The 26273-nt window shown below is 41.2% G+C and overlaps 1 protein-coding gene across 10 annotated transcripts in view; it reads right to left on the reverse strand.

Annotated features, from left to right (window-relative positions):
- Window positions 1–1171: 1171 nt before the first annotated feature.
- The window catches only part of DZIP1 (DAZ interacting zinc finger protein 1), a 54055-nt gene continuing 28953 nt past the window's right edge, over window positions 1172–26273 (reverse strand). For 7 of the 10 annotated variants that reach the window (XM_033843393.2, XM_033843392.2, XM_033843390.2 and 4 more), the window contains 11 exons: window positions 25363–25419; window positions 23039–23095; window positions 17450–17509; window positions 12684–12823; window positions 9402–9564; window positions 8982–9111; window positions 8239–8292; window positions 6453–6646; window positions 5166–5296; window positions 3781–3955; window positions 1172–2246 (listed from right to left, as the gene is read on the reverse strand). In XM_033843393.2, the coding sequence (XP_033699284.1) occupies window positions 2170–2246; window positions 3781–3955; window positions 5166–5296; window positions 6453–6646; window positions 8239–8292; window positions 8982–9111; window positions 9402–9564; window positions 12684–12823; window positions 17450–17509; window positions 23039–23095; window positions 25363–25419 (1238 nt within the window). In that variant the 3' untranslated portion in view covers window positions 1172–2169. Of the gene's footprint in view, window positions 2247–3780; window positions 3956–5165; window positions 5297–6286; window positions 6647–8238; window positions 8293–8981; window positions 9112–9401; window positions 9565–12683; window positions 12824–17449; window positions 17510–23038; window positions 23096–25362; window positions 25420–26273 lie in introns of those variants that run through there. The other 3 variants (XM_033843397.2, XR_012327736.1, XR_004522989.2) reach the window with 3 other exon arrangements.

Below are 26273 nucleotides of genomic sequence, written 5' to 3' on the forward strand. Positions count from 1 at the left end.
TGACCGTAACATTTTCATTTTCCTCAAGCGTGAAAGGCTTAAAAAGGAAAATCACATTGTTTGGAAGTGCTCAATGCAAGAAAAAGAACAAGTTTATTACACACACATATATATGTATGTACATATGTATATATGTGTGTGTGTGTGTGTGTGTATATATATATATATATATATGATTTTTTTTTCCAGACCATAATAATACTTGAATACCTTTTCCAGGGACACAAATGAACTGAAGGCCGTGGAGAGAGGTCAGGTGCTACAGGCCAGTGGCGGGGCCGGGTTTTGTGAGTGTGTGTTTAAAACAAATTTTTAAATTTCAGAGCTGTACTGGTGAAGACAATATTTTGATTGTACTGAACTGTCCTAGCTTCTGAAGAATTTACGGAGAGAAGGGGTCAAAGTACAGAAACACTGTGTCAGTAGCCAGAAACACATTCGTTGTGTGTCGGTGAGGAGAAATCTGAGGCGATAGCCCAAAGGAAAACGAACACGCCAATTCTAGTGCAATCTAAAATGACAGGACTAAACAGATAAAGGATCGGTCTTTTCAACATAACTGTTGGGTTTCCTTAGCGGACATTCATCCTATTTCCCCAACCCTTTCTGCTCAGGAATTAAAGACCTGGCAGACCCAGGACTTGGCTTTGAGACCCGGTTTAAAGCCTACTTTTGTCACTTTCTAAGTGTATGGCTTGGCAAGTTATTGTATAACTGTTTCTCACATCGTCAAGAAAATTATAATAACTGTGTCTCAAAGTTGTTCTATAAGTGAACTAATAATGCATGTTAAAAACAAACAAGGAGCTCAACAGATCTCTGTGGAATAAGTAAGTGAATGTAAGGGCCTGGGTTTCTTCTTAGGCGTTGTTGTAGGTTGCTTATCTCTGTCCTACTACAATGAAGATTTGATTCAGCATTTATTAGAGCTTTTAGAAACATATATAAAGTGAGTACATTTGCATAAAATTGGCCTTTGTGGGAAGTTTTTAAAAGGGTGAGAGTGGCCCACATGTATAAAGGACTCTGGTGGGGCAGAAACAGATAAAACATTGTTTTAACTTTTAGGTCAGTGTGTTTGCACGGCACAGCTACCAAGGCAAGCTTAAATCCTCTGACGAGATAAGCCTAACTCAGAAACCAGCTCTAATAACTCAGCCACAGTCACAAGGATGTAATGGAGGGCTTTACTTGAAAGGTTGGCAAAATGAAGAAAGATCCAAAATCCAAAAAACCATTTAGTTAAAATGTAACTTTTTTTCGGAAGCAGAGTACAGATAGTACCACAAAGTATAAAAAATGCAGAGAACAGTTTATATGAACTTTTTGAATGTTGACAATGTCATTGATAAGAATAAAATTAAGTTAGTTTTGAGGTACTTTAGGATATGGGTTGGGCATTTAAGAAAAGTGAAAAAAACTACAGACACATATGAATTCAGTATTGACTCGATCTATTCTGTTTATAGATACATTAACTGACATTTAAACTGGCTACATTTTATTCATAAAATATCCAAGGTAAAGATGATGCCACAGAAATGGTATTTAAAGTTCTAAAATAAAACGACATGCTTACAACGGCTCAAAGCTGCATATGGTAAAAGTACTTCTGGAAAATGGAGTTATCTAACGTGGGCCTAGCTATATTTTTATAACTCTAAACTTCTATATGAAAAATAAGCAATCTACTCTTAAGATTTCACTGATTCCACTAATTCAATTTGAAGGATACTAACAGAACTTTATAATAAAACACTTCCAACGTGACAACATACATAAGAAAGATATAAAAAAAGGTTCTAAGTCAAACCAAAACCTGCTATAAGAAGTTTAAAAAAAAATTCACTTAAAGATTAGTTGAAAAAAATACACTTAAACACTAGAGTACCGTTCTGAAGAAAAAACTTTTTATGACTTCAACGACACATTATTTTTAAGCAGCAGTCTTAAACACCTTTATGTGCTTCAAAATACTGCTGAGTTTGTTTTGTAATAACTGCATTAGGTGCCACTAAAGGGACGCTGGTTCTTGGAGAGTCAGCTTCCTTGTTATTGTAGGAGATACTGCCAAGCAGGAGCATCAGAGTCGTGTAGGCAGCACTGAAATACTGTGATTCTGCAATACTGCTGGCGTCTGGAAGGGCCTCCTGATGCGTGGGGTGACAGTTACACATCTGAAGAGTCGCTCCAATCCGTCACGGTTACTAAGCTGCTTTTCAATGTGCTGGATTCATCCTGAGGTCCTGTGGAGGGAGAGAGGTGGGGAGGGGAGGCCCCAGTGATGAAACTAGCACACTGTCCAGCCTGTAAAAAATCCTCCACTTCAGACAGTAATTCATCACTCGTGTCTGAGTCTGCTCGCAACCCCACCCCTAGCTCCTACAAACTGTGAAGGAGGCTGCGGACAGTCCCACCACGTCTCTGGGGTAGCCTCACGGGGCCCTCGTAGGGAAGCTTCCGCCCGGCCTCCCCCTGCCAGGATTCAGCACAGGGCCTGGAGGCTGGCAGTGGTAAAGAGAGGAGAATAAAATTAACAAGCCAAGGAGGGATTAAACGGTAAAACGGTACCCCAGGTTTTCTAGGGTAGATGAGCTTAAACATGAAGTTAGTTCAAAAGTGCCTTGAGCCACTGAAACAGGAGAGGGCTGAGAATTCCACTTGCATGTGACTCCAGAAATGTTTCTTTAAGGGGTGTAGGGCCATGACATTGGGGCGGAGGGAGGAAATGTACTCAGGGCATCCTCTTGGCCCTGTGTCCTCACAGTCGCCACAGCATAAACATGTCTTTTGCTTTTTCAGAGATTAGGATGGGTCTTGAGACAAAGCACAGAAAACTTATGACGGTGACAGAACAGAAGGTCAGTGTTATGACTGACACGTTGGTGGAGAAAAGAGGTCAAGTGAAGGTAGAGGCAGCAATGGCTCATCTTACAAAGGGCGGTGGGGGTGGGGTGGGGATAGGCAGGAGACCCTGCCAGACAGACAGAGCAAGTAGAGATGTGCATGTATTTGTTAAAATTACAGATGTGGGAACAAAAGTCCTGAAGAGGGGGCATGAGAGGTGCAGGGAGTGGGGAAGGAGTCAAATCCTCCTCTGTCTTAGCAGAACTTCCACAGTTCATGTCTAAAGTCAGTGAGCCTAGAAATAGGGGTCTGAGCCCGTTACTCAGAGGCACGGCTCATGGGATGCACAGATGAAGAAAGGCTGAGAGGTGGCGTGGAGAAGAATTGCTCTGATAGAAAAAAATACAAATTATATTTTCTGATTTTAAAAATTAAATGGGTTGAGAGGTAAGTTACTGGACTTATTACCCATACTCTAGCCTGGATGGATAGGAACAATAGCAGTGGATGGTTTCACCTGTCATTCATCCCACTGGCTACAGTGCTACAAGAAGAATCTTCCTTGGAAGAAAATAAAAATATTTATGATGATGAATGTATGTAGGATGATGAATACAGGAAGACAGAAAAAGTGGCCTCATTTAGGTGTATGATCAGAAATTTAAATTTCCTGAGGCATCTGCACGAAGAGACTATATGGGCGTTTTCAAAAATAGATATTTTAGAAATTTAAAGACTAAGGATTAGACCTAAAATTAAATTTTAGAAAATTAGTAAATATATACAAATCAGTAAGTTGTTCACATTCAGTCCTTGTTAAAATAATGTAAGGAAAGCAAGATCGTTGTTATGCCAACAGTGTCTCTGTCTGATAATATATTAGCATAGCTTAGATATTTATAGAGGCTTCTGCTGGACACCAAAGCAGCGAACCTTCTCCCTTTGGCCCTTTCTGGTTAGTTGCACCCCAGGCACTTGGCACTTGAGTAGCATTTGATTCATTTTTCACAGGTGGAGGTTCCTTCTGTTCTCTTCCAATTCTTTTCCCCAAAGATTTCTCTTCCTCTAAGGATGATATGTCCCAGTCATTATCGTCCACATCTGCACACTGAAAAAGATACGTGGAGAATAATGAATGTTTCCTAAAGAAACTGTGCGTGTTAGAGCCCCCTGACCGCTTTGTTGGCCAGACTGAGCCGCAGACACTGAAGGATGAGAAGCTGGGAGCCTCAAAGGATCCCCCAATCTGGTCATTTGGTCATCTCTGGAGGGGAAATGAAACGGATTTGGAAATCTGTGCTTTGAAAGCAGAGGGAATCACCTCTTTTTCTGTTCCTTGCTGTGGAAATGAACGTTTCCTACTCAGCAATCATGAATTTAGCAAATTCCAGGAACACTACGTCGTAGAAGTCAAGTCAGGATGCTCCCCAAGGAGCAGCTAGGCTGGCTCTGGGGCTCTTACCTCTGTGATACTAAGACATTTAACTGCAGGAGTCATCACATGCGGGCCCTGCAGAAACGGCCCTGACCTAAAGGAGCGCGTGTTTCTCGGGCGCCCCTTCTAAGGAAGACGCGGTGGCTCTCTCTTGACCTTTTGTGACTTTTTGTCATTCTTGGCTGTGTAACACAAATGGCACTACCGTACGAATGTAGTTTGACGAAATGCTCTGGATTCCACACATGAGCAGGGGAGGAATGAAATCTAATTCAAGGGAAAAATTAAGAAAAGAGCAACTACTACTGGCAGACCCCATCAACACAGACGAGCCTGCCCAGGTCTCTGTCCACAGAAGCACTTCTGGTGCCTGGTGTGGGACCTTGGAGTGTGTCAGGGCCTCTCCTCCACTCGGGGAGGGGAGCTTGGCTTTGCCCTGTGCTTGGGTCATGGACCTGAAGCATCTCTCCACCGACTCTGGCTCCCAACCCTGAAAGTCCCTATTTCACTTCCAGGTCTCGCCACGGTGGCAGAAAGGTTCCTAGACTCAGATCTGAAGTCCCCAGTTTCTAATCAGTCACAAGTTTCTGTGAACAAACTACCTAATATCTGCAAACGTCAAATAATACACGTGACAGGATTGTGAAAACCTGTAAAACTTGATAAGCATAGGACATGATTACCAGTTATCCTTTCACTATCTTTGATCCTCTATGAAATAGGAAGAAATACGATACTGAAAACAAGACAATGTAAAAATCTCAACCTCTACTATACTAAATAATTATATTTGTTTTACATTTCACTGTAAAAAGTACAATTATTAAGGTATATTCATTAAAAGATGAATTTGTGTATGCTTAGCGAGTAAAAGTGATCTCACCTTTAGATCTTCTTTTTGTGCCTTTTTGATGAACGCCTCAGCAACATTAAGCCCACCAACTGGCTTATTCACATTTCTGTGATTTGAAACTGTCTTTTCAACTTTTCCAGTTAATGTTTTAATGGAGGTTCCTATAGGACCCACAGAAAATAGGTGAAGTTAAAAAAAATTATATTTATCTTCAGTTCCAAAATAGCCTTACAAACAATTTGAGAGAGTCTAAGCTTTGCAAATACTTCCTTTAAGGAAATCATGCTCCTCTAGACTAGAAGAATAAAATTTTTAAATCAGAGAAGGATGGTCTCATTCAAGTACATGGTCAGAAACTTTAATTTCAGTGAGGCAGCCTGCATGAATGGGATGTTCATATATTGTTTTCAAAACCAGTTGTCTTTAAATGATTAGTTATATTTTACATAATTATATAAATACATGGTATATACAAATTATATACAATAAACTAATTATATATATATGTTTAAAATATATAATTTTTACATTGCACTAAACAGAATTTCTTTTTTTAAAAAAAATGACCCTTCAGCGTCACTTCTCCTTAGCAAATTATCAGCAGTTACCGACTTGGACCTTATGTTCTTTTAGGATTGCCTCATATCCAAAAGGCAGCACAGTGTATTAGAACAGTTATTCTCAAGGTCACCCAGTGTTAGGGGTTGAATCATGTCCCAAATGCATATGTTGAAGTCCTTACCCCCATTACCTCAGAATGTGACCTTATTTGGAAGTAGGACCTTTAAAGAGAGAATCAAGTTAAGGTGAGGTCATTAGGGTGGACCCTAATCCAATACGACTGGTGCCCTTACAAAAGCAGAAAATTTGGACATAGATGCACGCCCAGAGAAAGTCAGTGTGACCAGACACAGGGAGGAGATAGCCGTCCACAAGCCAAGGACAGAAGCACAGACTAGATCCTCTCCTCACAGCCCTCAAAAAGAACCAACCTTGCCACCTTGATTTTGGCCTTCCAGCTCCTGTCAGTAAGTTTCTGTAGTTTAAGCCACAGAGTATGTGGTAGTTTGTTTCAGCAGCCCTTATATTTGTTACGAATACATCCAGGCGTCCCCAACCCCTTCCTCTCCTTCCACTTGAATATCAATTACCTGCTAAGCCCTGTCCATTTTCTTTAGGCGGCAGCAGCTTTTGGATTAGCCCCATCCTTTCCTCGGGCACTTTCTCAGCTCAGACTCCCCAGTGCTTGGTGCTCCCAGATGAGAACCACTGTCCTAAACAGAATTTCCAGAGGGATTTTCAATAACAAAAGCTTACCTGTGGGCTTGGGAGAAATAGCAGAGTCCTCAATTTCACTTCCCTCGGTCCAGTCAGTGTCGCTTTTGACGGTGTTCCTTCCAAAGCTACTCTTGTTGCTTTTAGATGACAGCACAGGAAGTAAGTCTGGCGAGACACAGGCCTGGAGGAGGTCCCCATCGTCCAGCTCTTCCTCTGAACTGAAGGGAGGGGTCCTAAACAAATCAAAACCCAAACAGGGGACGCTGTTTCCCTAAGCTTCAGGATTTACCATGTGTCCCTTAAAGCAGTGGGAATCTTCTCCAGAGAGCATAATAGACACCCATGTGGCCACAGAACAAGATGGCAGCCAGGGCCACAAAGGGCCGAAGAGTCATTTCAAATCCAGACCTGCCAGCCACATGGCGTATCTACCAAAACGTGCTGAAGTTAGGACATTACTCCTTGAAGCCCAAATCTGTATATTCTTAATATTGGTTTTCACACACCTAAGAAAACTATTTCACAGTGGAAAAAAATATTTTTGCAATAAGACTACGTCATCTTTTAAAATAGTGTCACTACTTACGGCTTACCTTTACATGGCACCCTACAAAGGACTTTTACATAAATACGTAATCTCATTCGTATCATCAGGTGAATTATCACCCCATTTTAAAGTGAAACAGAAATTCAGAGTGGTATTCACTCATTTAAAAAATATTCATTGAGGGCTTCCCTGGTGGCTCAGTGGTTGAGAGTCCGCCTGCCGATGCAGGGGACATGGGTTCGTGCCCCGGTCCGGGAAGATCCCACATGCCACGGAGCGGCTGGGCCCATGAGCCATGGCCGCTGAGCCTGCGCATCCGGAGCCTGTGCTCCGCAACGGGAGGGGCCACAACAGTGAGAGGCCCACGTACCGCAAAAAAAAAAAAAAAAAAAAAAATTCATTGAGCACCTAAATTCCATACAACGTTCAGTTACACTACATCCCATGAAATAAGGCTCTTCCCATGAGATTATGTACATGAAAAGTACTTCTGAAGGGTGAATTATTATTTACACTGTCTTTAATATATTTATTCTGTCTCTAGTATATATACAAAATGCCTTAATGAAGAAACAAAGCATCGATATTGCCAGAACAAGTCAATGATGATGAATTCAATTATTATAAAGTTAGTTTTACTCAATTAATAACAATAATATACCTACAATTTATTGAGTACCCACATGTGCCAAGTACTGAGGCTGAGCCCTTTTCATATGTTCTCATTTAATTTGTAGAACTATCCTGGGAAAAAGGTAGCATCATCCCATATTACAGATAAGAAAACAGAGCCTTTTTAACAGGCAAGCCACTGAATCAGTGTCCCACAGTTAAGGAATGACTGAGCTAGGGTTCTTAGTATCATAAGAGAGCCTAAGAGAGTAAGTTCTAGGGCCATTATCAACTTCCACAAGGAGCTAGAACACTAAAACATCATCCGGCTACACTATCATGGATCCAGACATTAAAAAGCAACATCACACATTTATCGAACATTACTAGACAACGGGCAGGAGGTGGGCAGTTGGGGGAAAAAAATAACAGAAATGACTCAGGTGTGGTCCCCCTTGTTAATGGAGGCCACACAGGATAAGTACTGTTGACCCAGGTAATATCTGATAAAGGAACAAAGATGTAACAAAGGAATCACAGATTAAATATGATGTGTACTAATTATGGCTCTAGTGAACCACAATGAATATACTAATTTACAATGAAAGAAATGTTCAGTGAAAAGAATTTTTAAACATCACCACCCCCTGCTCCCTCAGTACTCACGCAACAGTTGAAGACTTTCTGGGAAAATGATCTTCTGTGATATTTTTCTTAACTCTAAAAGCAAGAGAAAAATATTTCTGGTGTAAGTGAATAATGTAATTTAAAACAGATTTCGTGGGCTATGGCTGCTGAGCCTGCACGTCCGGGGCCTGTGCTCCGCGGCGGGAGAGGCCACAACAGTGAGAGGCCCGCATACCAAAAAAAAAAAAAAATATATATATATATTTCTAAGGAATTGGTGATTTTTGCTTTATTAAAGGGTGAGCAGCAGCAACTCTCCCTGAGACAACGAGAGATGGGTAAGCATTCCAAGTGTGATTCTCTGTTGGGTCAAACATTGCTGTGGGCTGAATGTTTGTGACCCCCTAAAATTCATATGTTGAAGCCCTAACCCTCAGTGTGATGGTATCTGGAGATGGGGTGATTAGGTTTCGATGAGGTCATGAGGATGGGGCCCACATGAAGAAATTAGTGTCCTTGTAAGAAGACGAAGAGAGACCAGGGCTCTCTTGCTTTCCCTGGCATGTAAGGACACAGTGAGAGGGTGGCCATCTGTGGGTCCTGGAAGAGAAACCTCACCAGAACCTGACTGTGCCAGCACCCTGATCTCAAACTTCCAGCCTCCAGAAGTGTGAGAATAAATTTCTGTTGTTTAAGCCACCCAGTCTATGGTAGTTTGTTATGGCGGCCCGAGCTGACTGAGATGAACGTTAATAAAAAATTTTAGGCTTGAAAATACTCACTTTGGAACAGATGTCCTATCGGTAAAAACAGGTTTTTGTCTAACCAACTGTCTGCTTTTGAGAGGAAGATGTATTGCTTTGGCTATTTCTCCAGTTGAAAGGGTGTCCACTTGAGAAGCACTGTACCTGTCTGGAATAGTGTCATTCGTGAGTCTCTATGATGTGAAAAGCAGAATAAAATACTACAATACTGTCTATGCTGGCACTGAAACGAACAAGCCTGTCTCAAGGGTCTAGACTCCACACTACAGGGGGTTTTTAATGTAAAAAACACAATCTAAGACCCAACATTTCATGGTTCAAACAATAATAGAGTTGCCAATTAAGTTCCAAGGTTTGTGAACAATCGAAAATTATGAAACGGTTGTTCTATTTTGCTCCCATCTGCAGAAATGAAATGGCAGTTGGTAGCAGGCTTACCTGTGGACAGTAGTGTTCTCTCCTCAGTTTTACGGCTGACCTGATTTTCAAGGAATTCACGAATTTGCTGAATGTTAGGTATTTGTCTTTCTCGCTCATGTCTTGCTGATTCTACGGTTCTTAGCACTCTATTCAAGTGGTCACTTGGAATACCACGTATATCCTGAAGGAATAAAATGTTAAGTTAATCAATTATCCTGGGATGTTTTTCATTTCATGGACATTTGTCAGCATTAACCATGCCAACCTTTCGTCCTTACTGCTGCATGTAAGGTGAGGGATGCCCTGACATATAACACACGGTCCCGGTCCCAAAAGGAGCTCACAGGGCAGTGGGACACATAACGTGTGTGTATGATTGTATGTGACTGGCTAAGGTACGGGGCTGTAGGGGCCAGGACCAAATGCATGGAAGGCGTGTGTGTGACTGATTAACCAACAGTGCAAGGTGTGTGACAAGGACTGAATGAGTCCACAAGGGCTAGAAGAATTCAGGGAGAGGGGCTGTCAGAGGCCCCACTGGGCCAAGAAGCCTTAAGGGGGAGGTTGGGCTGTGCCTGAAGGATGGGTGGAGTGAAACAAGTAAAAAGAGGGAGTGTTCCAGATGGGTGGGATCACCTTGTGGGAAAGGCACGCAATGGGACAGAAACAGTCAAGGCATGTCTAGTGGTTAATGCTACAGAGGAATGGGTGAGGAGAGCAGAAAAGGAGACTGATGCCAAAATGAAAAGCTTAAAGGTTGGTTATTGCACAGATAAGCGAAAATCCTCAGAGGTTTTCAATTAGGAAAATGCCATAATTTAAGAGGTGATTTGACAAAATTCTTCTGGATTTGAAGGGTATCTAGACAGAAGAAAACCAGTTAAAGAGCTATTTATTCATTTATTCAATATCAGTGTCACACACATACTCTCATCTCCTCCCCACCATTCCCCTCAGTCTTCCCCATCCCAGGAAGTGGCTCCAACACCCACCCAGTAGCCCAGGGGACAGAAATCTCCATCATCAGATCAACTGCTACCTCCAAGAAGAAGTTTTCTCTGACCTCAGTTATTCATTCCCCTCTACTTTTCCTTCATTTCACATCCTACAATCGACTGTCATTATGGATCTACCATCTGTTTGTGTGAGCAGGTGTTCAATATGTCTTCCTGTACCCTGCAGCTGGATGGAAAGACCCAATACTGTAAAAATGTCAGTTCTTCCTAAATAATACAGAAAATTTAAGGCATTTCCAATCAGAATCCCCACAGGGGTTATTCTGGAACTGCAGCAGCTGTTTCTAAAGTTCACTGGAAAACAAAATATGGAAGAACTGCCAAGAAACTTTTGAAATAAGACTAATGAAAAAGGCATGACCTATAACAGATACTAAGGTACAGGACAAAGTTACTAAAATTAAACCAGTATGGTGTTAGCAAAGGAATAGAAAAAATAGTTGAAAGGGCAGAACCGCTGAAAGTCCAAAAATAAGTCCAAATGTACATAAAAATGTCCTATATGATAAAACTGCTATTTCGAACAAACGAGGAAAGGGTGGATTACTCAACGAAAGATATTGAGACAACTGATCCAACTGGAAATAAGGTTAGATCTCTAACTCATTGTTTCCAAACTTAATTGTTAAAGGCCAGATAGACAAAATAAGTAAACAAACAAAAACACTATGTAAGCATTAGGAAAAAAATATAGCGTGTTTTTATAATCTTAGGATAAAAGGAAACGTTCCAAATAAAATATATAACCCAAAAACCATATGCAGACTGGAACTGGAACTCACACACTGATAGGGAAAGTGTAAACTTTTACACTTTGGAAAATTATTTGGCTACACCTATTAAAACTAAACGTGTATACTCTTACACTCAGCAATTTCATTCCTAAATACACAGCCAAGAGAAAGGAATGCCTATGTCCACCAAAAGACATGCACAAGAATGTAATGGCCAAAAAGAGCCCAAAACTGAAAATCCAAATGTCCATCAACAGGAGAATAGAGAAAATGTTGTATATTCATACAATGGAATACTATACCACAAACTACGGCTAAATGAAACAGTAAGTATGAATCGTACAGGAAAAATCATAAGCAAATGAAGTGATGGAAAATAAAACACAGTGTAGGATGCCACTCCTATGAGGTTCAAGAACAAAAAAAAACTAAGTCAGAATAGCCATTACCTCTGGCTGGGGAGCACGGAGTTATATTGACTAAGGAAAGCAAAAGAGAGTCTTCTAGGGTATTGGCAATGATGGATCTCTTTCTTGATCTGGGTGGTGGTTCAGATCATACACACAACCCCCCCCCACGTACATACAAATCTGTATACGCACGTATATGTGTATATACACACATACATTCAGATACACACAAATGCATGCACATGTGTATATACATGTATACATACACAGATCTGTGCACACACACACGTATACACAATATCCACACACGTGCAAATACACACAGACCTGCATACACACAGCCACACATAAACATACATGCATTGCATGTACGTTATGCACACATGTACATGTGCACATACCTGTGCACATTCCATGCACATACATACGTTTGCATACACATACATATATGCACATGTGATGTATACACACACAGGTATATAAATTCAGGTTGTTCAATTAAGTTTGTGTATTTTATGTATGCGATGAAAAATGTAAAAAGCAAAGAGTATATATAACATGATGTACAGAACGACTCAATCTGGCAACAACGTGAAATACAATTCATTCATCCATTCATTTAATAAGGGTAACTTAAGTGCTGATTTTGTAACAGGCAGTAATTCGGAGTTAACATCAGAATGTAAGCCGCCCTGCAACTGCCTGGATGCAAACCCTGGCTCCTTCGTCACGAACATGTGACCTGAAGCAAGTTACTTCACCTCTCTGTAAAATACAGATGATATTGTCACCTACCTAAGAGATTAGTTTCTATGTTTAAATGAGTTACTATCTGGAAAGCTCTCTGAAAGGTGCCAGGCACCCAGTGAATGCCAGCTGAAGTGTTTAATGCATCATGTCACATTAGCCTCCGATCTCCACATGTGACAGAACTGACATGCCTTCTTCTCTTCTCTGATCCTTTCTTATTTAGAAAACAAAATAGGGAATTCCCTGTCAGTCCACTGGTTAGGACTCCGCGCTTTCACTGCCATGGCCCGGGTTCGATCCCTGATCGGGGAACTAAGATCCCGCAAGCCACGCGGTGCAGCCGAACAGACAAAACAAAACAGCAAATATTCCCAAAGTGGGTGAACTTACTGCACTAATCCCCAAGGTTTCCAGTTTCTCCACCAAACTCTGCTCCAAGACTGTTCTTATTTCCTTAGTGAGGGAAGGGTTATTCTTCAAAGTTTTCCTTAAATGTATCTTGTTATTTAATTTCTGTTCATTTTCCTTTCCTGAAATAAGTTTTTATAACGTATTAAAAAGGAATTAAACAAACACATTAAACCTCTAAGCAGAAAATGGCAAAACACAACTTCAAAACAGCAAGCAAGCATTTATAATGTTTTAAAGTTTTTGAATAGTTTAGTCATTCAGCACAATATATAATGCTTAAGTACTGTAGCTTTTAAAACTACCTTATGGGGATATATGTATATGTATAGCTGATTCACTTTGTTATATAGCAGAAACTAATACACCACTGTAAAGCAATTATACTCCAATAAAGATGTTAAAAAAATAAATAAAAATAAAGTCAAGTAATGCTATATATATATATATATATATATATTTTTTTTTTTTTTTTTTTTTTTTTTTTTTTTGCGGTACGAGGGCCTCTCACTGTTGTGGCCTCTCCCGTTGCAGAGCACAGGCTCCGGACGCGCAGGCTCAGCGGCCATGGCTCACGGGCCCAGCCGCTCTGAGGCATGTGGGATCTTCCTCGACCGGCGCACGAACCCATGTCCCCTGCATTGGCAGGTGGACTCTCAACCACTGCGCCACCAGGGAAGCCCCAAGTAATGCTATTTAAAAAAAAAAAAAAACTACCTTAAGTCTGCTTCAAAACTTCAGTATCTTTAAAGACTTTCTTGATCACTTAATCAAATTATAGCTAGAAAATAATGTGAGAAATAGGTCTCTAGAGAAGCAAAGTCGAAAAAACTTATTTGGAAGTTTAATGTTTAATCCTAAAATTATTCTTACTACTTCCTCAAGAATTCATTACTCCTAAATTCAGTTAGAGTTTAGGTATCATTTAATGAAGAAAAAGCCCTATGTCTTTTAAATAATTAAGTTTTTATATAATAAATTTATATAATAAATTTAGTGGAGGTTAAGTTCACATAAAATTTCAAAATGTGAAGATTATTATGCCTCTCAAAATACTTACCAAAATGAAAACGAAATTAAAAAAAGTCTTAGGAAAAGTATATTTTCCTTAAAACAACCTATAATTAAAAACAAAGAAAAATAACAGGCCAGATTCTCCTAATGTTCTTTTCCTTATTCCTTTTATTCCCTACCAAAAAAACGTCTAGTTTAAGAGGGTTTGGAGAAAGGGGCATGATTACAACGACCTTGAAGAACTGAGTCCTTAGGTCAAAGGAAACTGAAGCCTCAAGGAAACAGGCTCAGTGCTGGGTAGTTGAGACCCTTTGTGAACATCCAAAGGCAGATCTGGGAGAATGTGACAATGGTACTATTATCATTTGAAGTCTATTCTCCTAACAAAAGAACTTCGCCCAAAGGAGGGGGCACCAGATGCCACTGCCTAGGTCTGGGGCTGCAGGCGGGTCCTCACAGATACTCCATTGTTCCGTGGTCTTACCCACCTCACCAGATGGAATTTTTAGGTTCTGATGGCATGTGGATTTGCAGAAGATCTTGAAAATATGCCCTTTGGTTAAGATGTTTTCTAAATACTAGTCAAGTCCAGTAGTAAAGAATCTTTCTGTTCGTTAATTAACAGTTTTGCTGAAGGCAAAACTGGTCAAATTACTATCTGCACATTAAACAGGAGGGAAAATCCTGTATGAGGATGCTTTTCTATACTTTGCTTTGGTGGCTTGCTAAATCAAAATTATGAAATTTTATGTGATTCTATATGCATAAAAATCAGATGTAATCTTAAACTTTATACTGTCAGCATTCATGCTGTTGTTTTCCCACTATTCTGAAACCACACACACACACACACAAACACTTCTGTCCCAGGAACTGAATCCCTCAGAATCTAGAGGGCTTAGCTGCAGCCACAGCTGTCACTGGCTGTGGCTGCTGGTTGGCCATCAAGTCTGCAACTGTCTGGGGCTAAAAGTAAAAGGACGTACCAGGAGAGAACCTGGAAGTCATGGAGCTACCATGGAAATAGGTGCGCCTCCCACCCCAATTAGGCAAAGAAAATTCTTTGGGCAGCATCTCAGATATAAGGAATGACACAGAAGCACAGCCTGAAGAGAGGCTCTGGGACATGGGGCCACATGCAGGAGTCAAGTGATGCCCAGATGGATTGGCCAGTCTAGAAGAGTTGCAAGGCCTTTGATGGCAGTAACTGAATTCATTTGCTGACTGGTCTGGGTTCACCCTCAACCCCCGAAGACAAGTTCATTTTGATGTCCAAGTTCCCCCAAATGATGGAAGATTAAACATTTCCCTCTGCCCTCAAATTCCCTTTACCTGTTTGTGCTCGCTTTGGAAAGCCATTTGTGAATAATTAGAAAACCCTCGATAGGAAGAACTCTTACAAGGCTGGGGCTGGCCGACAGAAGCGAGAGAAAGAAGGTAGAGTGGATAGGAAAAAATAATAATAAAGTTTTCATGTAAAGGTGAAATGAATTACTTGAAAGACAATCAGAGCTGAAGATTTTAAATAAAGCACGTACTGCTCACCAAGATCAACAAGACAAAATATTCTAGAGATCAGCATTTCCTCCAATTAAAAATTTTAAAGCATGCCCAAGCAGATGGCCAGACTAACGCACACGTGTGATCAGTTACATCAGACTTACAACACACCATTTATGGTAAGCAAATAATTGTAGCGCAAAGCAAGTAGTAAAAAAACAAAACAAATGCACAAAAAGCAAAACGAAGCAAAACACAACAGAATTTCTGAGTTGGAGGGGACTTGATCATCTAGTACTCAATCTCCTCATTATTCACAAGAGGACTCTAAAACCAGAGGTAAAGAGACTTCCCCAAAGGCGACCCAGCCAGTCCTGCAAAGGCCGGACCAGTTTGCCTTCCTCCATCTCTTTGTTCTTTGCATTAAACTACGGAAAACAGAAAACCTGGACTTTAGTTCCAGCACTGTCACTAATTAAACTCGACGACCTGAAGCAAGCTCCTAATCCCCCCATATTTCAAGTTTCTGAAAAATAAAATAGCCCCTAAGATCCCTCCTGGCCCTCACATTCTAACATCTTACAGAACGGCAAGATCAAGTCTGTCTCGACACAACTGTCAGAAAGTAAGGATGAAGAAACAGTCTCATGCGAGTTACTTCTTGGTAAAAAGTTGTACTGTTTTTGCAAACCATTGCGAAGATTTATCTGCACAGGCCTTTGTCTGCAAATGTTAGCACAAGCTGAGGAATTTATTGATGGCAATCAATCTGCTGCCAGCATGCTGGCTCCACGGAGGCACCAGAAAGATGCGGTCACTGGTTTCTGTGACAGTGCGCTGGGACTTGGCTGTTCTCAGCGGTCCTCAGCACTTTCTCGTCCCTCACCAGAGCTGTGTCTGCACGCGTGGAGGGTGGCAAAGATTATTTTCTTTCCCAACTCAGCTCCCTAAATGTGGCAACAGCCGATGATGGTGTTTGCTGTCAACGATCTCTAACTCATGCCTTACATGGTCTAGGTAGACTTCTAAAAGAAACACAGGCAGAATATGCAGTGGGTGAAACCTGGAACTGAAATGGGGATGACGGACAAATCAGGATTCCTCTTGGAAACCAGCTGACTCGTTTTTAAATGAGTGTGAACTATATGACTTGCGATTCCAGTTTCAAAATTTTGGACCCTATCTATGAACCTCCTGATACGTTTCATAGATTCTTCTGAGAATAAGGGATTTTGGGTTTCAGACATCAATAAATGATACTTATGTAGGAGAGAGAAAGCATGTTACATGCAAGTAAAATGAAAATACACATCATGTAGATGTTATAGATATGCCTGATGTAGTCCCTTCTCAATTTGTAGCCTTGTACAAACAAACAAAAAAACTGGAAAATGTCTAGAGAACACATAAGCAGTTATAATATCAAGAATTTACATACTAGAACATATAATTTCACTTCTCTTCCTAACAAAAATGACAAAACCAGAGCCCACGTAAATATTAACAATTTGTTTTCTCCTAAAGAAGCAAAATATGGTAAAGCATTATTATTACTAAGGAGAAAATTATGATAAACTGATTCCAACATAATTTAGGATAAATCTAGCATTAGAAAATATTCTTAATAATGTAAATATTCATAAGCTTCAAAGATTAGTTGGTAGAAAATAAGTTTTATTATTACTACCAAATAAGATGAGGAAGCAGTAATAATCTTAATTACCTCCCCAAACCTGTAACAGCTCCCAAATTCTGCCATTAAGATATTCTGCGTGTAAATATTCCACATTCAGGGCTTAGACATTATGCCTTCCTTGTTATTAAAAACAATTTTTGAAATGGGCACCTCACCTATTCATTTCATAGATTCAGGGCATGAGAAATAACTACTGTGATATGAATATTTTTGTATAACCTGGCACACAACTGTGTCGACTTGTCATCTGATCAAAAAATCTCTGCATTGACATAAAGGCTTAAAATCTTTTTTCAAGTTCACTGACACAGGAAATTTCTTATTCATATGTTAAGAAACAGTAAAGTGGGGGAAAAATATAACAGCACATTGGGGGAATAGGATGACAGAATACTACATGGAGATTGAAAATGTAATCCAAACCTAAATGTCTTCCCTCATTTTGATACACTACCATAAAAACCACTGAACCATACTTCCGAGGCTTGGGTTTTAGCAACTAAATGTGATTGATGCAGATATAACCCCTCTTTGTTACCTTTTTCTTCCTCTGAAAGTTCTTCTATTGGTTCCAGTATGTGCGATGAGAATGCCTGTTCTATTAATGAGGAAAAATAAGAATAGTACAAATAGGACGACAGCAAAGTAAAATTAGTTCCTTTCAAACAACTTTGAAAGATATCGTTCCACAGTATTTTAACCATGCCTAAAATAGCAAGAATTTACTGGGAAAAAAATATTAAGGCAGCCAGTTAAAGCTGGTCTCCTTTCCATAGTATCTTCCCTTGCTACATATTTTCTGTTAACTCCACTCTCAGGAAATTACATTTTAAATAATAAAGTTAAAATTTATTGCTCATCAACTTAGTGCCAGACATGATTTTTTTAAGGCACAAGAACACAACTGCAAAAGATCTCCTTCACTTATCCCTAAAAATATTTTCCTTGTATCTTGACCAGGTGGCTAGATAGAAAATTATTGAAAATATTCAATTTCCAAAGATAAAAAATTCCCAGGGCCTTGGGATTCCCACTTCTTGCCAGCCCCAGGGTCTTTAAGTGGAAGGACCAGAATGGTAAAAGGGCAAGGAGGGGTCAGCAGCAGGACCAAGACCCATTCTTATACACCTTCGTGTCCCTAAACCACGTTTCAAGACCTAGTTCTGCTCCCAGAGAGTCACCAGGGTGAAGGTGAGGAGATGAGAAACGAAGATGGGCTTTTCCCAATCCCACCCCCAGAACAGTGGCCGGCGGAGATGAGGCCTCTGGGTGACTTCCCAGGGAAATGTCACTGTGCCCACACAAGGAAACCCGCAGGCAGCACAGATAAAGCAAACCCCATCCGATCAACAGAGGTAAAGCTCCTTCTTGGTTCTCCAGGTTTTGGCTGAAGGTCTCACTAACCACAGCAGTCAGGCATTAGGCACAGAATGAAATGCAACCAAAAGTCTGACTTAGGAGGTGCCTGGGCCCCTCATCTTCAGCCTGGAGACTGACATGGGGCACCTGCCCAGAGAGCTCTCCACCTGCTCCCACAATACGGGGGTCATTTCATCCTGCCACCAGACCCCAGGGTGGGCGAGTGGGGAGGCTAATGATAGCAACAATTCCTGCGTGCTCACCAGGCTGCCAGGCACAGACCTAAGAGCTTTGCACGTATCACCTCGGATTTACTACCTCCTACTTTGAAGGTCTGGCTTCTGATTTACTAAAGGGTGTTTCTGATACTCTATTTTAGGCATATACAAATATACACATACACACACATATAATAGGAATATACAAATAAATACGTATTATATTTAGGTGTTTAAAAACAGGCTCTTACAGCTTGTTCAGCAATCTACTCAACATATCTGACATTGACTGTATGGGAGAAATGCATTTTAAACTACTTTCAAATGAACTTTCGGAACACAGCCTATAGTAAATAGGAGTCCACTTTAATTTTGAAATGTAAACATGGCCCCACAAAGGAGCATGTAATTCCATGTAACATGTAACACAACTGTTGAACACCAAAAAGGTGCTTTCATATTTGTTATTCAGCATCAAGATTTTAAAGTTATACAAATAAAGAAAAAAAATGTGTACCTATGTGTGGCAAGGGATGTTAACTAGACTTATTTTTTTGCGGTACGCGGGCCTCTCACTGCCGTGGCCTTTCCTGTTGCGGAGCACAGGCTCCAGACGCGCAGGCCCAGCAGCCATGGCTCACGGGCCCAGCCGCTCCGTGGCATGTGGGATCTTCCCAGACCGGGGCGCGAACCCGCGTGCCCTGCATCGGCAGGCGGACTCTCAACCACTGCGCCACCAGGGAAGCCCTAGACTTATTGTGGTGATCATTTTGCAACATATACAAATGTCAAATCATTATATCGTACACCTGAAATTAATATGTTATACGTCAACTATACCTCAATAAAAAATTTAAAAATTTAAAAAATAAAGTTATACAAACAGACTATTCTACTAGTTTGAACTGCTGAAAACAGGTTTTAGGAGGATTAAGCTAATCTCATTTTTTAATTCACATGGTTTATATTTTATTGTACTTTATGAAAATGACAAGAATAAAGTTATGAGGAGAAGTTTTATAAAATTTTACAAAATCATCATATGCATTTTATTATCATTATATTACAGGGATAATCCTATGACTTATCTCTCTTGAGTCTGGATTAATTGTCAAAATCTGACATTTCCTGCAGCGATGCAGAGGGCGGAGGAGGGGCAGATTCCCGAACCTGGGCTCCTATAATAATAAAGGCTGAGGAAGTGAGGTTGACCAGACCCCAGTTCCCAAAGCAGACTGATGTCCCAAATTGGGAGGGAAGGCCTGCCATTCTCATGCTTTATAAGCCACAGGTCCAGCCTCCAGTTCCTGCCCCGAGCTGAGATCTCCAGGGTGAGAGCTGAAACTCTTGGGGGCTTGAGTTTCCCCTCCGAACTTGCCAAAGGCCGCCAGAAAAATCCTTATGTCGGTCTCCCACCATTACCTCCAGAAGAAAAACTCCCAGACTTTCACCAAGCCCTCTCTCCACTGGCTGACTCTGTTGGACCTCATCACCCCCACCCTAGAAGCTAACGGTTAGCCAGTGCTTGCTCAGTGGCTTTTGCTCCAAAGGCCTTGCTTCATTCTGTGCGTACTGCAGCCCACTGAAGTAGCCAAGACTCTTCTCCCCATTTGGCAGGTAAGGTAAACCTAGGCCCCTACAGTTTCATTAGTCAACCGTGAAACCAGACTGTCTGCTTCCAAACTCCAGACTCTTGGCCACGAAGCCCCAGTGCTTCCCTACGGGTGCTGCTGGGTTTGTCTTCTGGAATTTTCTGAATGACACCACCGTCCACCCAGTACCTGAGCTCATCATGTTCTGAGCCTTCTCTCACCTTTGGCCCCCAATCACTTGCACAGCCTTTCCACCAATCCCATGGAACAGCTGTTACATCCACTTCCTTCTGTTTCATCACCACAACCCGATTCTTAGGTGAGGAATCTCTTAGACTATTTCTAACATACCCAAGTGATCTCCCAGCTCAGGTCCTTTGAACGCATCGGTCAGGCTAAGCTTCCTGCAGCCCAGCTCTCCAATCCTGCCATGCTCAGCCTCAGAACATTCAGCCGCTACAAAATGCCACAAGGACGACCCAAACAGCTTCAGCCCAGCACTCAGTGGCTGCCGTGAACAACCTGAACCAGCCTGTCCCTCAGATCTCTCTTTTTTTTGTGTGTGGTGCGCGGGCCGCTCACTGTTGTGGCCTCTCCCGTTGTGGAGCACAGGCTCCGGACGCGCAGGCTCAGCGGCCATGGCTCACAGGCCCAGCCGCTCCGCAGCATGTGGGATCTTCCCGGACCGGGGCACGAACCCGCGTCCCCTGCATCGGCAGGCGGACTCTCAACCACTGCGCCACCAGGGAAGCCCCTCAAATCTCTTGCATACTCTATGCTCAGCCAAACAATTTGTCTGCACCAATAGCTCACATCCAGTGCTTTCCTGCCACCTTTTGCTCCTACTTTTTGCTTTGTCTCAGCTGAAAGGAGCGTGCCCCCTCCCAGGGGCAACCTATGTCTTATACCTGACGGCCTCAATCCAGGAAGATTTCAAAGTGCCCACCCCAGCTCTAAAGCTCCTGGTCAGACCTGCTGAGGCCTCCGCTGCAGCTGCGTCTGGGATCAACACCCCTTTAACGCCCAACTCTGCTTCTCTCACAGGTGTTGTCTGAGAGCACTGCCCAGATAGCACCCGCAAACCTCCAGCCCGGCGTCTGCGTCCCAGGGAACCCAACCTCAGCCGGTGAGGAATCATGAGATTTTTCATGGTAAAGGACCTCATCAAGCTTTGAGATAGAACAAAGGGAAAGACAGAGAGGAAGTTGGGCTAATTAATGCTGTGCGATACGTGACCAACCCTCCCTGTGCCCCTGCCCCCAGCACCCGGGGAAGCTGCCACAGCTGGGGATGGCCAGGCAGTGGGCCACCACCAAGCCTCCTCCTCTGCCCCTGCCCATTGAGATGCTCACAAATCAGCTTTGATCCCAATCCAAGGGCTGTGGGCCTCGTGCCAGGTCTGGCTGGCATTTAAAACGAGCATTTCAATCCCAACAGATGCCAGCAAGGGGGCATGGCTGATTCAGGCCAGGGTCCACACAGGCACAGTGCTCTAGGACTGACAGAATCAGCCCCAGAGAGCATTACATGCCTACTGTATGCGTCCTTTATCGGGGACCAAAAATATAAAACGAAGAAAATATGGCCCTCGTGTAATGCCAGATAGGAGGCTCACAAGAACAAGGTGGGAAACAAAAGAAACGAAAACACGTGTTGAGGGACAAAAAAGAAGTAGCCAGCAATGCCTTGTAAAAATCAACCCTACTACTGAACAGCACAGGGAATTCTATTCAATACTCTGTAATGGACCTATATGGGAACAGAATCTCAAAAAGAGTGGAAAAAAATCAACCTTAAAAAAGGAGGCAACAGAGAGACTTTAGACCTGACCTAAATAAAATGAATAGAGAATAATTGCCGGAGATAATTTTTTCATATCTTCAATATTAAAGAAATTTCTACAGGTCAAACATACATTTTATCTCTGTTACTGGTTCAAAGGAAAAAACCCTGCATGTTCTAAACACTTGTAAATAATAACATCCAATATGTGAAGAATTTATGCAGTACGTATTATAAACACATGCCAAAGGGAACCGATCCACCTGAAATGATCTTAGGAAAAAAAATAAGGGGCAATAAACACTTCATGAGTCAGTCAGTGAGTAAAAATGATAATTACAAAAGGCCATGATATATGGACCAAAATATTTATGAAGACAAAAAAGTCCAACTCGACTGACCATGGATTTAAGTCCTAACTAACAGGCTAAAAAGAAAAGTGGAATGAAGTAATCATTAGATTCCAGAAGCATTTGTAGGTAAGACAGGAAAAAGGTGGTCCCCCTCCCATCCTAATTCATTTAATATACAGCAGACCTTAGGAAAACAATATATGAAAAAGATACTATAAAAACTGTTAGCACCTTAGCTGTATAAAAATAAAACATGTCTATAAATATTCACCCTGTCTACTGGATCATGTTAGTAACAATTACCAGTCTGTGGCCTGGGCCAAGAACTGGATCCTGGCGGCAGTTCCATCCAGTGGTTCCTACTTTTTTCTTTTGGTTTCCATCACATGTCTTTTCTAGTTTTTTTCCAACCAATCACTGAAACTGTTTGTTTAAAAGAGGTGACTTGCTGCCACATTGAAAGTTATAAAAACAGTCACATATGCCCTGTGGCATGTGCTGGTTGGCTGGTCTAGTAGAAAGTCATCCTCTTACCCAATACCTATGACTTTCCCCCAAATATCATAAATGATCCAAGTACTACCCAGAGCTAAAATCTGTACCTGTGAGCCCAGCAGTAGATACGTTTTATACTTTACGACTGGTGGGTATGATCAGTTCACAGTAACATTACGTAGGAAGACTGCAGTTTCATTAACCGTTTTGCATTCACCAAAATGTTTTCTTTGCATAATTACCCCACACAGAAGCACTTTCAGTTAATAAGTTACCTAACTCAGGGTGGAAACTGTACATAAAACGCTGAGGCGTTGCTGAAACTCACCATGTGCCATTGTTAGACTTGACTTAGCATCCAAAGTCTGTGGGGCTGGGGCATTCACTGAAAAAGCATAAAAAGAAAAAGCTCACAGCGTTCTGTAATTATAGCGTCAGCACCTGAACATGATGACAACCAAATATTCGTCAAATTAGTCAAGATATATACAGACGATGAGGGACAAAAGACAAAGATATTACCGACTAACCTAAACCAATTTCTAAATAACAGCCTATTGAAATATAATTCACCCTCTTAAAATATACAATTCAGTGGGTTTTAACATAGTCAAAGAGGCAAACTATTATACATAGGATGGATAAACAACAAGGTCGTACTGTATAGCACAGGGAACTAACTATATCCAATACCCTGTGATAATCCGTAATGGAAAAGAATATGAAAAATATTTATGTATAACTGAGTAACTTTGCTGTACAGCAGAAATTAAACACAACATTGTAAGTCAACTATACTTCAACTAAATTTAAAAAAATACAGTCACAGAGTTGTACAACCGTAACCACTACCTAATTCTTGAACATTCTCACCACATGTACACCTCCCAAAAATACCCGTATCTATTAGCCCCATCTCTCCCTCCCCCCGGCCCCTGGCAACCACTGATCTACTTTCTGTCTCTATGGATTTGCCTGTTCTGGTCCTTTCAGAGAAATGGAATCATACAATTAGATATGTGGTCCTCTGTAATCGGCTCCTTTAACTTAGCATCATGTTTTCAAGGTTCATCCGTGTTGTAGCACGTGTCAGCATCAGCGTGTACTTTTATGGCCAAATAATGTTCCACTGTATGGACAGATAATGTTTTATTTATCTTTTCATTAGTTGATGGACATTTGGCTTGTTTCCACTTTTTAGCTGTTATGAATAATGCTGCTATGAATATTCATGTACAATAAACCAATTAAAAAGACTACCCCAATCACTGGGCTGGAAGACACCGTGAGAAGGCATTAATTCAGCCACAGCCTCCAGAGAGGAGTATACCTGATTCAAGTAAGACTGAACACCCTGTACTTCAAACTATCTCAGAAAATTAGATTCCACAGCCTCTCTTCCAATATTTGACAATTCCTATCTGAGGTTCCTCTCTCAACTATTTATTTATTTATCTATTAGTTTACTGACTCTTTCCCTAGCTTATTAGAATAGATCTTTAATTCTAATCCTATTCTAAAAAATACTGGCCACAAACTTCAGCTGCCCTATAGGCATACAATTTTGTCTTTACAATGGCTAGTGTGAAAGTGTTCAACTCCTAACTATGGGTAAACTGCTAACAGTTCTGGAAATATGGCCTTCAAACCCATTTACAACTTGCTAATCTAGATCCAGGTTTGGTAAACTACAGCCTGTGGGACATACCAGCCCCTACCTGTTTTTGTAAATAAAGTTTTATTGGAACACATTATTGTTCCAATATTGTGCTAAGTATAATTAAAGTATAAACAATAATAATTATTGAGTGTCTTTTAAATTTCCATACTTCTCTGAAATGCTTCCGTTCTCGCCTCAGCTCTACTCCTGGCACTTAAACTACCCTCTCCTCCTGAGCACCTCTCAACCTCTTCAGCTTCCAGAAGCAACATCAAGAGGCCTCAAGAAGCAGCTGAGCAGTTAAAACAATTAGCCCTTTCCGGTCAATTGTGCCAAATTCCCAAACATGCTCATCAATGTCCTTTCATCATCACAAGTCCTGGGCCTCGGTGCAGGCCCTCTCCCCCGTTATTCAGATCCTGTACACATGCTTTCTTGAATGGAAACAAAAATATTTCAACTATTTATTATTAAGAAAACAATCTGTCCATTTTGAACTGTACAGATTATGTCTTTTTGGATTCTGGCCAGATCCTGACAGCTCCGGAAGACAGCTGTGCTGAGCTGACTTCAAGTGAGTGACTGGTGGGACCATCGCATCAAACCCTGCAGCACTGGGTCTCAGTGATGCCAAAATGTGGTGGCCACCACAGTCACGTGGTCACAGTGTTATGACCTTGGGAAATCCAAGAGTACAAACTGCAGCGATGCCGAAGAACTTTTAGTTGTTCCTTTATTAGGCGAATAAGGTTAACAGGTAAGGTAATGAGGTAATAGTAAGGTAACAGGTATGGCTAACCCAAATCACACGGATATTTACAGTATTGGGTTGTAGAACTAGGTCAAATCTGGGAACCAAAATAGATCATTATATAATCTCCAAACACACTGATGTTCAAAGACATGTCTCTAAAAATAGTAAGTAGAAGTGATGTATGGGTTTAGCACTTTAAAACTATCTTTAGAACCCTGAGCCTATTATAGAAACTTACTAGGTACAGTTGGGGTAGTCGGCTTAGATTCAAAAGTCTGCCAGGTTAAAGGATTCCCTGAAATAACACGAAAAAGTAAATTAATAACAAAAATCACAAGTTATGGGCTATATTTTGCTAGTGCATAGCCTAATATTTCCCCCCCAAAAAAGCAATGAAATTTACCAACATATAGCGAGTTACCAAAAAAAGATGTTTAACATACATCTTTTAAAGCTAACTTTTCTCTAAAATTATTTTTCAAATGTGTATGCTAAGTAATTATACAGTTATTCCTCACTACCTGAACTCTTACTATTCCAAGAGAAGTTATAGGGAACCACCACCCTTCCCAAACCTTTATCTCAAAACGAGGAAAACAAGTGTGCAGGTCAATGTACAGGCATACCTCATCTTATTGCACTTTATTGTATTTCGAAGATGCTGCATTTTTAACCAATTGAAGGTTTGTGGCAACCCTGCGTTGTCAGGTGATGGTTAGCATTTTTAGCAATACAGTATTTTTTAATTAAGGTATGTGCATTTTTTTAGACATAATGCTATTGTATGCTTAATAGACTACAGTATAGTATAAACGTAACTTTTATTATGCACTGGGAAGCCAAAAAAATTTGTGTGACTCACTTAATTGTGATTATTGGCTTAACTGCAGTGGTCTGGAACTGAACCTGCAATATTTCCGAGATATGCCCGTATCTCCCATGGCCCCCAGAAACAGGGAGGAAACCCAGCTCTTAACACCCATTATCAATCCCCAGTTGGCATCCCTCAAGTAAACAAAGATGCCTGAATAACCTGAGATGTACAGGAACCAAGACTGGGATCACTCGGAAGAAAACCGGGCAAAAGGCAAGCTTTACGCTGTATTGGGAGACCCTGCACTTCTGGCTCCCAGCCCCCCTTCTAGACTA

This window comes from Tursiops truncatus, chromosome 18 (genome assembly GCF_011762595.2).
Source record: "Tursiops truncatus isolate mTurTru1 chromosome 18, mTurTru1.mat.Y, whole genome shotgun sequence".
Taxonomy (NCBI): Eukaryota; Metazoa; Chordata; class Mammalia; order Artiodactyla; family Delphinidae; genus Tursiops; species Tursiops truncatus.